Source organism: Eurytemora carolleeae, unplaced genomic scaffold (assembly GCF_000591075.1).
Source record: "Eurytemora carolleeae unplaced genomic scaffold, Eaff_2.0 scaffold430, whole genome shotgun sequence".
Taxonomy (NCBI): Eukaryota; Metazoa; Arthropoda; class Copepoda; order Calanoida; family Temoridae; genus Eurytemora; species Eurytemora carolleeae.
The window spans coordinates 128,266-143,828 of record NW_019397707.1 but is presented as its reverse complement, the minus strand read 5'-3'; the positions used below and the strand labels follow the sequence as shown (position 1 = coordinate 143,828).

Sequence of the window (15,563 nt, the reverse complement as noted above, 5' to 3'; positions counted from 1 at the left end):
TAATAATGTTAATCCAGGACCCAGTAAGGAGTATAGTAAACGTGTATCCAGGAAGCTAAGGCAATCTATTAATAATGTTAGTCCAGGACCCAGTAAGGAGTATAGTAAACGTGTATCCAGGAAGCTAAGGTAATCTATTAATAATGTTAATCCAGGACCCAGTAAGGAGTATAGTAAACGTGTATCCAGGAAGCTAAGGTCTAAATCTTTAGATACTAGGGATCAAGGATCNATCGTTATCGTTATCGTTATCGTTATCGTTATCGTTATCGTTATCGTTATCGTTATCATTATCATTATCCTACTAGGTTGTCCTATATGTCTGGGTAAGATAGAAAATAGAGCTAAAACAGATACTTGTTTTCATGAATTCTGCTTCACTTGTCTGATTGAATGGGCCAAGGTGAGATTACGATTACAAACATTAAGCTGCCCCCCTCCCTTGGGCTCTAACCTCCCCCCCTCCTTAGTGGGTCCAACCTCTCCCCCCCCTGGTAGAGCCTAAAAAATAATCTCGGATGTGTGACATATTTTTAGGGGATAAGTCCGACAATGACCTACATATTTGACTATTTTGGGAATTTATTCCCCCGCCCCTGTTGTTTTGGAAAATTTATAGACCTATATTAAATTGGTCATACTGAATACTTATATCTTTAATATATATTTGCGTGCAGTTCATAGTAAGTTTTTTTTCTGATTTTAAGCTAACTTAAGATTAAATATATCCTTGAGTTCAAATTTTTGCAAAATCCTTTAAAACTTTAATTTGCCCTTCAAGACTTTCAATTTATAAACTTTGGCCTTCAAGACTTCATAAGCCACTTTGACCCTCAAAACTTAAAATGTACAGACTTTGACCATTAAGACTTCAAAATGTTTAGTAATTGACCGTCAAGACATGAAATTATTTGAAATTTGTCAGATGATATTTAAAATGAATCGATTTTGACCTTCTAAAGACTTCAAATTATTAATCTAATGTGAAATGATTTAAAATTTAAGGTTTTCAAATGAAAGACTGACCTCAACTTTGATCTTCAAATGTTTTGACCATAACCTTTATTGTGTAAAATAAGTGTACTGTTATGTACTTTTTTTCAATAAACCTTTAATCTTGTACTTTGCTTTATTTGACCTTGTCCTAGGTTCGACCTGTCTGCCCACTGTGTAAAGGAAAATTTAGTTACGTGATTCATAATATACGCTCAGATTCAGAATATGACAGGTACAATCAGTGAGAGTAGAAATAAGGAGTGGTGGATAGTGTAAAACCAATGTGATTAGAATAAAGGAGAGAAACAAATTTGATTAGAAATAAAGAAGAGTGGAAAGTGTAAAACCAATGAGAGTGTAAATAAGGAGAGTGGAATAGTGTAAAACCTATGTGAGTAGAACCAAGGAGAGGTGGATAGTGTAAAACCAAAGTGAGCAGAATTAAGGAGGAGTGGATAGGGTGAAACCAATGAGAGTATAAATAAGGAGAGGTGGATAGGATTAAACCAATGAGAGTAAAAATGAGGAGTGGGGGATAGTGTAAAGCCAATGAAAATAGAAATTTGGAGAGGTGGGTAAGGTGAAACCAATGAGGAAAAAATAAGGAGAGGTGGATAATGATTTTCCCCCCACATTTTCTTCATTCTTATTCCTACTTTTTGCTGGTTTTTAAATGATCTATTTCGCTTTTTTTTGTTAATTTCATTTTTAACCTAAATTTTTTATATATAATATTTTTTTGTATTTAAATTATATATTTTTATCCTACATCATTACTTTTTTATACATCTCTTTTTAAAACACTTAAACTTTTTCATATTTCTCTTATTTATTCATTTAAGTTTTTTTTAAATTTCACTTTCATTATTTCATTGTATTAGGTATGATCTGCCGACTGTGGTTGAACAGGTTGAAGAGGTTCTTCATGGACATCTTAGTGATTTCAGGATGCATAATCGTAGATTTCGGTATCATACCACACTCACAGACCAACATCTCATCTCCAGAAGGTAGGTTAATACACATTACCCAGCAAACCAGTCAACGTCTCAACGACAGTGTAACGTCGCCCAGTATTATCCCATTCGCATAGACCAGCATATCATATAACACTCACAGACCAACATCTCATCTCCAGAAGGTAGGTTAAACACATTACCCAGTAAACCAGACAACGTCTTAATCACAGTGTAACGTCGCTAAGTAGGTTTCAGGATCCATAAACTTCCATTATGTTATTCACACGCATAGACCAGCATATCATATAACACTTTCAGACCAACATCTCATCTCCAGAAGGTAGGTTAATACACATTACCCAGCAAACCAGTCAACGTCTCAACGACAGTGTAACGTCGCCCAGTAGGTTTCAGGATCCATAAACTTCCATTATGTTATTATCCCACACGCATAGACCAGCATTTCATATAACACTTACAGACCAACATGTTATCTCAATTTTTAAACTCTGTTTATTATTCCCTACAAATAGCAGACACAACATTATTTTTGTGATGTACGAAGAAATAGCAGTGACATGAAAGCTTTTTCTCTCAGCAAAAATTCATAATGGAAAAAAGCGCAAACGTTTTTGCCAGCCATATATTACTAGAAATCACAAACCATTATCAGAACAAAAATAGTTTTTAAAGATTTGACAAGTTATATCTCAGGGCCAGGTTGGAGGCACAGCTGCAGAATCACAATATTCCTGCATTTCCTGACAGAATTCTCCCAAGTCGTCACCATTTTAACAGAAGGTATATATTGCAAAAATTGACAAGTAATTGCTACACCTAGTGGTGGGTTTTTTAACTAATTGTGTGTCCTTTTTAAGGCGCGGACGTGGTATGTCTGAGTTCCGTCGGGATTTATATGCCAGGGATCTCTGGGTTTTACCTCTAGCAGATATTACAGGTATTAAACGTTTTTAATCATTTGATTTTAACGTACATTTTTTAATTATTTAAAAAAAAATAACATGGACGCTGTACTATTTCTTAGAAACTGTTGTACAATTTGAATATTATTTACAGTGCAAATCAGATATAATAGAGTAACAGAGATCAATTTAAACCTTTGATATGCGATCTTTTCCACAGCATGATCTATTGTGTACAAGTACTGTACAGTACACGACCAATCAGCAGACATCTGTATTTAGAGATATTTAAGGATCCTTTGGATACGAAATACAAAATCTTTTATAAACTTAATTCATAAATGTTTTATGTTTAAATTTGGAGCATGGCGTGCCGGGACATTTTAGACCTGCTTAGCCTATCAAGTTATAGTGTATGCGCACTGCGCAGTCAGTTTACTGTTTAGTCTGTGGTGCAAATGTTCAATACTGATTTCAATATTCGTCTACTAACATAGTGTACATAATTATGTTTTTCCTTGTAGGGCGTTACAGAAACTGTTCCCCAGATTGGTATAGGTCTAATGAAGCTCAAATACACAGGTTTGGTTTTTTCTTATTTGTTTTTTAGCATTTTTATTAATCATACTTATGTATTGTGCATGGAGAAATTCTTTAAATGTTTTATTAAGCACAGATTAAATCTTTAAATGTTTTATTGTGCATTAAGCAGATTTGAGCAGATTAAATCTTTGAATCTAATATTGTGCATTAAGCAGATTAAATCTTTAAATGTTTTATTGTGCATTAAGCAGATTAAATATTTAAATGTTATATTGGCATTGAGCAGATTAAATCTTTAAATGTTTTATTGTGCATTAAGCAAATTAAATCTTTAAATGTTTAATTGTGCATTGAGCAGATTAAATCTTTAAATTTAATATTGTGCATTGAGCAGATTAAATCTTTAAATTTAATATTGTGCATTGAGCAGATTAAATCTTTAAATCTAATATTGTGCATTGAGCAGATTAAATCTTTAAATCTAATATTGTGCATTGAGCAGATTAAATCTTTAAATGTTTTATTGTGCATTGAGAAGATTAAATCTCTAAATCTTAAATTTGGAAAAGAATTATTTCTTATAAACAGTGATTACAATAAAACTCTAAAATAGGAAGACGACTTTTAAATTCAAGAAATAACTTTAAAAAGTCTAATGAACATGAGAAATAGCAATTGTGTAGTGTAAACAGACCCATTTAACTTAATTTTTGGTTTAATTAGTGTCTATTAAATTCAGAGGCGTATTCCTAGGGGGGGCTATGGGGGCTAAGCCCCCCTGGACATTTATTGATTTCAGAGGGTTTTCAGGCCCCAACGGGTGCTGAGTCCCCCTGGAAAGAGAAAGAAAATTTAAGCTCCCATTGGACAAATTCTTGAATACGCCCCTGAAAAAAAACCATTAGTTTTGTTTTGACATTCATGACACGAAAGTTTTGCCACAATGTCGTCTTCCTGTTCTTTTGTTTTGAGGGGTGTATATTTTCATAATTTTCAAAAGCCAACTCTTATCAGTTTATTAAATACTTTCAAAAAAAAATTTCCCTTAAAATAATTTATTTTCCCTAATTTTCCCCAATAAAAAAACGCTTGTAAATGTATAAATTCTGGGAAAAAATGATTTTCAAAAAAAGGGGAGGGGTTGGGGGGTTGGAAGAATAATTGTTTTTTGAGAAAATACACCCCTTTGTTTTGTCTAGACTGGTTCCCTTTCTGAACAGAGAACTGCTGGCACTACTAGAGGGAGGCCCACACCGGGTAAAGCTGAAGAGACTGTTACCGAATTATTTGTTGAAGGGGCTATAACGTAGTTTTAATCTAAGGGACTGCAGACACAATGAAGATATCCTTGTTATATCTGAAAATTGAAAATGCGTATTGTGGGTTCTCAAATGACTTTTTTTTTTTGCAGCGATAAGGGAGGAAATAGGCAGAATTTATCTCATTTGATTTTAAATCGAATAAAGTTGTTAGGAGTATCGTTGTGTTCTTCGTTTTTTAGGATTTTCTCATTATAGACGCAACAGATAGAAGTGAAATTAGTAGTGATCACCATCGATAATTTTTCGCCGTAAGCCCCCTTTCAATTTTCACGATCACTCCCTTTAAAATTAAGGGTTACTTAACATTACGTAGGCGGCTGCAGTACCTTCAATTATTTATTTATCTTTTATCACTTAAAACTGAAAACATCATTTTAAAAGAGCTGAAACTTAATTTTAGGGGACCCTCTATTAGTATCCGTCGAAAAAAACAAGATTTTCTTTCTTGTCGTTTTTCACATCAAAGGTTTACAGGGTACCGTTGTGAATCGGGTAGACCGTTCTATTAATGGAATTTCACTTAAAACTACAGTTCCCTTTCTCACTTTTTGTGAATGTTCCAATAATTTTTTCTTTTTCAGTCCCAGCAGGCGTATCTCACCACACAGATAACAGATTGGATTACAAGGTAATTGTTATTTATTCCATCTATCTATCTATCTATCTATACATCTATCTATCTATCTATCTATCTATCTATCTATCTATCTATCCATCTATCCATCTATCCATCTATCCATCTATCCATCTATCCATCTATCCATCTATCTATCCATCTATCTATTTATCTATTTATCTGTCTGTCAGTGTCTGTCTGTTTATTTAACTATATCTGTCTGTATCTTTATGTCTATCTAATATTTATCTTTTCAGATCTGTATATTAATCGTATCTCTTTGGATTTTTATTTTATCATTCTCAAGCTATCTATCTCAATTTATTTATCTCTATCTATCTTATCTATCTGTCTTATCTATCTATCTCTATCTATCTTTTCCATCTGTCTATATTTATCTATCTCTATTTTTTTTATCTCTTTCTATCTTTCTCTATTATCTATTAACCATCTCTACATATCTATCTATATATCCATCTCTATCTATCTATCTCAATCTATCTATCTCAATCTATTTATCTCAATCTATTTATCTCTAACTATCTAACTCTTTATCTATCTCTATTTATCTATCAATCTTATCTGTCCATCTATCTTTTTTAATCTATCTCTATCTATCTCTACCTATCAATCTCTATTTATCTGTCTCTTTCTATCTCTACCTATCTATCTCTATCTATCTATCTCTATGTATCTATCTCTACCTATCTATCTCTTACTATCTATCTCTACCGATCTATCTCTACTAGATCCCATATAGACCAGGGCAAGTGGAGGAGCTCAACCCTATTTTCATTGTATTTCAACCTACAGGCCGTTGTACTTTGTCTGTAGGTTGATTTTTAATAATATTAATACTAATCTCTATCTATCTCTATATTTCTATCTATCTATCTATCTATCTATCTATGTATCTATCTCTATCTATCTATCTATCTATCTCTATCTATCTATCTATCTATCTATCTATCTATCTATCTATTTATCTATCTATCTATCTATCTATTTCTATCCTAGATATGAGATCCAAAGTCCGGAGATGAGAGATAATCTTCTTCCATACCTTGGCCTTAGGTATTCAATTCATTCATTCATTCATTCACCCTTTCATTCTTTCATCCTTTCATTCTTTCATCCTTTCATTCTTTCATTCATTCATTCATTCATTCATTCATCCTTTCATTCATTCATTCATTCATTCACCTAGTCATCCTGTTATTCAGTCAACCTTCCAAATTATTCATATATCCTTCCAAATCATCCTTTCATTCATTCATCCTTTCAAATCATTCATTTAAAAATTCATGAATATTATTTAATTAATTAATGCTTGATTATTTTATTTTTTTTATAATTTAAGTTATTATTTCATTTTATCAGTTTTAATTGAGGGGAATTTATTTAATTTAAGTTCATCAATATAAATTTTCTTTTTAAATTACTTAATTAAAAATTTTATTTTTAAATAATTTAGGACTGAGCATTTTCAACATGAGCTGTACAACTTTGCCAGGTAGAGAGGACGTTAATATAGGTCTTTTTAACTTAGAAATGACATTTAAATGTGACGTTTCTTTAGGTTTGAAAGGACGTTGATATAGGACGTTGTTTAGGTTTGACAGGACGTTAGTATAGGACGTTGTTTAGGTTTGACAGGACGTTGATATAGGACGTTGTTTAGGTTTGACAGGACGTTGGTATAGGACGTTGTTTAGGTTTGACAGGACGTTGATATAGGACACTGTTTAGGTTTGACAGGACGTTGATATAGGGCGTTTGTTAGGTGTGATAGGACGTTGATATATTATGCTGTTTTGGTTTGACAGGACGTTGATTTAGGACGACAGGACGTTGATATAGGATCTTTTATAGGTTAGATGTTAGACAATATATTTGACAAGATATTGGACAAGTTTGACAGGAATTAGATAGGAAGTTTGACAGGAAGTTTGACAAGAAAATTTGACAGGAAGTTTGACAGGAAGTTTGACAGGAAGTTTGACAGGAAGTTTGACAGGAAGTTTGACAGGAATTAGACAGGAAGTTTGACAGGAAGTTTGACAGGAAGTTTGACAGGAAGTTTGACAGGAATTAGATAGGAAGTTTGACAGGAAATTTGACAGGAAGTTTGACAGGAAGTTTGACAGGAAGTTTGACAGGAAATTTGACAGGAATTAGACAGGAATTAGACAGGAAGTTTGACAGGAAGTTTGACAGGAAATTTGACAGGAATTAGACAGGAATTAGACAGGAAGTTTGACAGGAAGTTTGACAGGAAGTATGACAGGAAGTTTGACAGGAAGTTTAACAGTAAGTAGACAGAAAGTTTGACAAGAAGTAAGACAGGAACTTAGACAGGAAGTAGCACAGGCAAAAACAGTAAGGTAGACATGAGGTATAAAATCGGACATGAACCCTCTAATCTATCTGTCTATCTATCTATCTATCTCTATATATCTACCTATCTACATACCTTCCTCTATCTATTTTTCTATCTAACTATCCATCTCTTTATATTTACCTATCTACCTACCTACCTACCTATCTATCTATCTATCTATCTATCTATATATATCTATCTATCTAGATCTACATATGACCTAGTGGGATATGATAACAATGCTGAGTATCAGACTCGTCGTCTTCCCACAGCTGAAGTAAGAATCTTTAAAAAAATGATGTTTAAAAAATTGCTTTTTTAGAATTTAGATTTTACACCCTGTCCGTTAATTTGTTTTATTTGATTGTCAACAAAGCATAAACAAAGCAACCAATGTAAAACAAAATAATATTGTTAATTAAAATCATTAATTTCTTCTCACCAAACGCTAGGATGGCCATTTTAGGTATAATTTAACTTAGATTTAAAGTTTTTAAATGTGAATTATCCTGGATAGAAGTGGTTTTTTGTAATAGCTGTAATAGCCTAACCAAACCGTCCAGAAGAAATTCTGTGGCAGTACGAACTTCGGATTGTATAATGCATAAACAAAATGATGAATGATAATTTAAACCGTTACTATTACAATTATTATAATTATTAGCTTCTCGCCACTAAACTGTAGCTATGGAAGGAGTAGTAATATATGATATTAAGGTTGTCTCAAGTGAATCTGAATCTGGATCTGAAGATTACAGACACATCGTTGAGACAGCTGTAGAGGCCAGGGTAGAGGAACCTATACTTGGATTCAGTAGTGTTATTAATACCAGTCTAGAGATACTTAATACACAGTCAAGGTAATATATATACTACAATACTGTTATTAATACCAGTCTAGATATACTTAATTCACAGTCAAGGTAATTACCAAAATCGTATTTGAATTGTTAATGATAATATGATAATAATCATTATGATAATATTAATAATCTTATTAATATTTAGAAGATCTGAGTCTAGTCGACACAGAAACCGTGATGAAGAGATTAGATCAAGATCAGCTGATCGGAGGGAAGGATGGAGGCAGTGGAGGCGGAGGCAGAGACAAAACATTCTCGGAGGAGATCAGGGTCAGACAATTTATTCATTATTTTATTGTTTTCATTCATTAGTTCATTGTTTTCATTCATTAGTTCATAGTTTTCATTCATTAGTTCAGTGTTTTCATTCATTAGTTCATAGTTTTCATTCATTAGTTCATAGTTTTCATTTATTAGATCAGTGTTTTCATTCATTAGTTCATAGTTTTCATTCATTAGTTCAGTGTTTTCATTCATTAGTTCATAGTTTTCATTCATTAGTTCATTTGTTTCATTCATTAGTTCATTGGTTTTATTTATTAGTTCATTGGTTTTATTTATTAGTTTATTGTTTTCATTCATTAGTTCATTGTTTTCATTCATTAGTTCATTTATTTCATTCATTAGTTCATTGGTTTTATTTATTAGCTTATTCTTTTCATTTATTAGTTCATTGTTTTTAATCACTAGTTACTTTTTTGACTGCACATTTGTTGCAAAAATTTTTATATTATTTTTAATTTAGGATCCCGTTCACGAAGACAATCTGGATCCCAGGATCGCACAGATCGCGCTTCACCCTTTCAAAGAACTTCTGATGTGATTGCTCGATCTTGTGATGCTTATGGAGTTCCTTTTCAACGAAGGTGACCAGATAGATTTTATGATGATAAGATTCACTTTTAGAAGAATTAAACATTTATTTTCAATTGAAATATTTTTTGCCTAAAAGCGTGTTTAAAGCTAGTTAATGCAATTATCACATGTGTACGATTAACGCAGATGCATCTATAAACGCATAAAATCGGCACCGTTGTACCAAAATCAACGTTTTCTTACGCATTAGTATCCAATTAACGCTTTTTTAATGTTAGTAAAATTGACGCATTAATGCAGATGTGTACGATTTGACGCAGATACATCTATAAATTTATAAAAATCGGCGCCGTTGTAACAGAATTAAAGTTTTCGTACGCATTTTTATCCAATTTACGCTTTTGTAATGTTAGTAAAATTGACGCATTAATGTAGATGTGTTTGATTGACGCAGATGCATCTATGCACGCATAAAATTGGCGCTGTTGTAACAGAAGTTACGCATTTGTATCCAATTTACGCTTTGTAATGTTTGCAAAATTGACGCATTTTATCAATGGTTTTCAGGTCCAACTCGACAGATGCGCCGACTGTCCCTTTCCGTCCAGCTCGCGGTCAGAACACGCCCGCCATTCTTCAGAGGTTGAATTTACAGGTATATGATGAATGGATGGATGGATGGATGGATTGATACTAAGTTCACTAATTTAATCATAGATAGGTAGATAGATGGGTGTAAGGATGGATGGATGGATGGATGGATGGATGGATGGATGGATAGATAGATAGATAGATAGATAGATAGATAGATAGATAGATAGATAGATAGATAGATAGATATATAAATAGATAGATAAATAGATAGATAAATAGATAGATAGATAGATAGATAGATAGATAGATAGATAGATAGATAGATAGATAGATAGATAGATAGATAGATAGATAGATAGATAGATAGATAGATAGATAGATAGATAGATAGATAGATAGNCATTAATCAATCTAATATTATTTAGAATGCAGAAAATAAGTTAAACTAACTTCATTTTGACGAGAATTTTTTTTTTATTTTCATGAAAAATTTGCTGAAATGAGTGAAAATTTAAAAAAACGGTGTATTTTCCAGGATAAAAATCCGTACAATCCGTACAATTTGAAAACAAATCCGTACAATCCGTACAATCCGTACAATTTTAGGGTTAAAAAAAATCAATCCGTACAATCCGTACATTTTGGCCACCCTGGATCTCGATAAAAATTTATTAGTTTCAATTGTGGTTTCTCTATACGGATTTCCGATCAAAAACAATGGAGGAAATCATCAGAATTCAATACTTTTCAAGACTAGAGAAACATCGATATATTCCAAATCCTTGATGTGTAAAAGGTTTCAAGTTTATAACTGTACTTGACTAGGATAAGCCCCGTTTTAAAAAGATGGTCATTTGTTTAAATAGAGTTATAACAGATAGAGTATAGGTGTACTTGAGTACAAGCAGATTTAGATAGATGTGGGTTTCAAAAACATTGCTCACATTAGAAGCGCTAGTATCTCCTTAGCCCTGTAAAGAATGGGGGGAAGGGGTGGGATGGTTTTGGGGGATTTAAACAACACTAAGTGATTGCTGATGCTGAAATAGGATTCGTAATTTTCGACTTTTTTCTTCAAAATTAGTTTTTAACTTTTTAAGCTTATAAAAATGATGAATTTAATTTGTTTGTTATTGTTTAGGCCGATATGATTCAATCTCTTATACGTAACTCTAGGGAGCAACAGGAGCCCACTCACACTACTAGCTCCACATATTCAAGGTAATAGGAGCCCACTCACACTACTAGCTCCACATATTCAAGGTAATAGGAGCCCACTCATACTACTATCTCCACATATTCAAGGTAATAGGAACCCACTCATATTACTATCTCCACATATTCAAGGTTATAGGAGCCGACTCATTCTACTAACTCCACATATTCAAGGTAATAGGAACCCACTTATACTACTAGCTCCACATATTCAAGGTAATAGGAGCCGACTCATACTACTAGCTCCACATATTCAAGGTAATAGGAGCCCACTCATTCTAAGTTAATTCGAGAATTATTAAAGGGACTGTAAGCGTAATTTCAAGTGACCCTACATGCAAATATAAATTAGGAATGCATGTTTTTTTTATGTTCATTTTTATTTGCGGGTTCTCTGCGAAACAGACGAATAGAAATATTTCGGGCATTGCCAATTTTGCATGAAGGGTCACTTGAAATTACACTTTCAGTCCCTTTAAAGGAAACGATCTGATAGACAGATGTGTATTATTATTTTAGAGGAAAGGTTTAGGGATTATTTGATAATTTTTTTATTTACTGACAAACTTACGAATAAGACCCTAACAAAAAACTCAGATTCAATTATTTATATATATTGTTCAGAATATTTCATAGATTATTTTTGTGAAAATGGATTCCATGTCAGGCTGTGACATCCGTCTTGTGTTTACTTTTTCGCCCAAAGACAGTACACTACAGTACAAAAAATGCGTACACCTCTGAAAAAACTTTCCTTGAATTAGTACCTTGGAAATAGGTATGGATAATTGAGAAAATTATCTAATGTTCTTTCGGGTACATTGTTCGGGTACATTGAAAAACTAGTTGAGCTATCCGTACCTAGTTTAGCTACTTGTTGAGGTTAATCAAAACTGAGGCCAGAACTTATAAACTTAACTAAATCGGACAAAATAACTAATTCTTTCAATCCCATTGGTCAAAAAGCCATTAAAGTTTAATTATTTTAAACTCTGAATTAATTGATATATCCTATCCCCCCCTCTTCCACCCCCCCCCCTATTTTTGATACTAATCTTTAACATTTCATACATTTTTGTAAAGCCCTTAGACTCTACTTCAAGAATCTGTTTTTTTCAGGATTTGTCAAGAAATTTTCCGCATTTAGTTGATGTTGTAGAGGAAATGATCTTAAAATGATAATTAATGATAATTTTATAATTTTATTGAAATTATCGTCTAAATAACATTTGTTTTGGTGCTGTAGATTGTGGAGAGATTATTTTGTTTTATTTTTTATAAATTTTGTGGCTCTAACTTTGAGCATTTTCTCTTCGAACAACATAAAACATTAAAAGAATTTTTTTTTCGGATTTTTAAAATTTTTTCGTGGATTTAAAAATTTTACAAAAATCTTAATTTTTTGGAGACGCAATTTTGTAATTCTGAACATTTGAAACCTTCCCTTTTGTGTCCACACTCCTGAAAATGGAGCATCAGGTTTCAAGTCAAAACACCTAAACTTTTTGTTTGGTATATTTTTATGTATATGCAGTCAACTGAGATATAATCTCAATTTTCAGAAAATGCCACCTTGGAAATTTTTGAGCAAATCAATTTTTAAGAAATTGAAAAATCTAGTGCATTCAAAGGTCTAAAATTAAATCAAAATTTGGTTTCAAGACTTCAATCTGCTTCTTTTGGGTTTTCTGACCGTGTATTGCATGGTCTCCAAATTTTTTTATTTTTCTTGAACAGTCATGAAACATATTGTAGCAAAAATTCAAACCCCTAAGTCAACTGCCTGACTGTCAAAATGCGACCCAAAAAGTCTTTTTGATGTAATTTTTACTGATTTTACTTTGAAACAGATTTTTTTGGCATTATAATTATACAGTTCACTTAAGACTTTGATTTTTTGCTTAACCATGTCTTATGACTGTTAAGGAAAATTCACAAAATTTGGTTCTAAAATTATCGCAAGAAGACACAGAATAAGCTTGATTAATCCTTGAAACTACAGTTACGTTTGAGTTTAGACCTGAAAATGCACTTAATTTCTACAATTTTTTTTAATATGGATTTACTAAAACTTCCCTAGGTGGCATTTTCTGAAAATTGAGATTATAACCTGATGGTCCATTTTCAGCAGTGTGTGTCAAAAATATTGGGCACCAATCGGTTCAGCCGTTTTGACGTTTGTTGGATACAAACAAACAAACAGACAGACAAACAAACAAAGTATATAAATAAATTATGAAGAATGGATGTTGTAGAAGCTTAAATCTATTATTATTGATAGTTTACTGTCAATTTATTTATTGGTGGGGAAACTTTAAAATTTTGTTGAAAAATTATTCTTTTTTATCCCCACCTTCCGCCCCCCTCCTGTCCCTTTTTTGTATAGAATAAGATCCTGTTGTTGGTTCAGGAAGATCCTAACTCTACCATAGATATTAGTACTCCGCCTAGGCAGATACCAGAGTCAAGGCAGATACTTACACCCTTGCAGACATCAGAACCATGGCAGATAGCAGATGTAAGGCAGATATCAGATACAGCTGAAATACTGGCCGAAGATTCTGATGAAGCACCGAGAAGACGTTCTACAGAGTCAGATAAAGAGTTGCGAAGGAAAGAGAAAGCGTCAAGGAAAGAGAAAGAAGGAAGGAAAGAGAAAGAGGGAAGAAAAGAGGAGGAGGGAGAGAAAAGAAAGAAGACAAAGAAGACTGATCTAGAAGGAAAGGGGGAGAAGAGAAAAAATGAAGATGGAAAGGAGAAGGAGAAGAGAGAGGAGAAGAAGAAGGAAAAAGAGAAGGGAGAGGAGCTTGAAAAGAAGAAGGAGGAAGAGAAGGGAGAGAAGCTGGAAAAGAAGAAGGAGGAAGAGATGGATAAAGATGAGGATTCTCCCATTGACCTGAGTGTATCAAGAATATCAGTGGATTCTTTAAATAAGGAACGGTTCTTCTGAATTCGTCCCTCTCCCCCTCTAGTTTTGGCACTGGTAAATAATTGCCAAATTAAATATACAGGGTGTCCCAAAAAACATGGGAATTCAGTGACGAATTGGATATCATCACTGAATCGATATGATTACAGATTTTTACAGTAGGTATCACTATATTAAATCAAAGAATTATTTTAAAAGACGATATAGAATTCGTCACTGAATTCCGATGTTTATTGGGACACCCTGTAGATTAAATATCTCCAAATAAACCCAGTGAAGAACTTTAATCAAAAATATGTGAGATATCCTGGGGTTTAAACCTTCAAATGTATTATTTTTCGTTTCCCTTTTAAACTAACTTTCGGATTCCAATTGTAAATCGGGCCTTGATTTCCACGGAATGATTCCTACTCTGGTAAATAGAATAAACATTTTATAAAACTCAATCATGATACAATGAGACCCACAAAACTGTAGAATAGGAAGACGACAATTAAACAGCCTTATTTGTTTTTGTTGTTGTTAAAAAGCAAATAGTTTTACTAGTAGCTGGAAAATTAACTTAATACTAAAAACGCTACCCTACAAAAACATTACCTAGGCTTTTGTAAATATTAGAAAGTATATTCTGGGGTTTCCTTATTTATCCGGTGAAAATTCTGCTAAGAAATTGCATAAGACCTGGGCTGAATCCATAAGAGTGTTCATAAAATAAACATAAATAAAAAATTTTATTTGATACATTTAATTTGGGTTCGGAATTACATTATCTCTCATTTTATTTAATACATTTAATAATTTATGCTTTATCTTTAATCATAAACAATGATTTTCTTCTGAATTTTAGCGTTTTAGTAGTATAGCGTTTTAGTAGGGTAGCGTTTTAATAGTGTAGTGTTTTAGTAGGGTAGCGTTTTAGTAGTGTAGCATTTTAATAGTTTAGTGTTTTAGTAGTGTAGCGTTTTAGTAGTGTGTGTAGCGTTTTAGTAGGGTAGCGTTTGTAGAGTGTACAATTAATATTTGCTATGGTTATGTTCAATTGACTTTTAAATCATGACTTGAGGTTAAGCGTCATCTTCTTATTCCTCAATTGTATGGTTCTCATGATATAAATCTAATAAATACAGTTATTAAGTAAACCCAGGCTTTCAATTTTACCAGTTTATACTTATTAAAAGATTTTATTTACATCATTCAAAAATACGGCAAATATAATTACAATTACTGGCGAAATCTATGAAAATGTCACCCTAACCCCTATTTTACTGAACAACTGTACAGTGTACAGTGTACATAATTGGTAAATCTTTGAAAATGCCATTTTAACTCCCACACCTCATTTTACTTAACAACTACAGGGTGTCCCACGAAACATGACAGTTGATAAATAGTTTTGAATGTCGTCTT

General features: G+C 32.7%; 2 protein-coding genes across 2 annotated transcripts; both read left to right on the top strand.

Moving 5' to 3' along the window:
* Nucleotides 1-5: 5 nt before the first annotated feature.
* On the top strand, nucleotides 6-11,259 carry LOC111715567 (E3 ubiquitin-protein ligase Topors). The gene is made up of 17 exons (XM_023490926.1): nucleotides 6-30; nucleotides 156-403; nucleotides 1,149-1,228; nucleotides 1,878-2,006; nucleotides 2,670-2,756; nucleotides 2,834-2,913; nucleotides 3,403-3,460; nucleotides 4,621-4,678; nucleotides 5,325-5,371; nucleotides 6,377-6,433; nucleotides 6,834-6,872; nucleotides 7,947-8,016; nucleotides 8,457-8,599; nucleotides 8,748-8,872; nucleotides 9,348-9,468; nucleotides 9,986-10,073; nucleotides 11,154-11,259. Exons 1-17 carry the CDS (start codon nucleotides 6-8, stop codon nucleotides 11,235-11,237), a joined length of 1,539 nt encoding a protein of 512 aa, XP_023346694.1. The 3' UTR covers nucleotides 11,238-11,259.
* A 772-nt stretch (nucleotides 11,260-12,031) lies between these two features.
* On the top strand, nucleotides 12,032-14,164 carry LOC111715566 (nucleolar protein 58; the record flags this gene model as incomplete). The annotated part of the gene is given in 3 exon segments (XM_023490925.1): nucleotides 12,032-12,043; nucleotides 12,347-12,388; nucleotides 13,638-14,164. Coding segments are annotated over 3 exon segments (581 nt in total), but the record flags the coding sequence as incomplete, so codon positions are not given.
* Nucleotides 14,165-15,563: the final 1,399 nt, after the last annotated feature.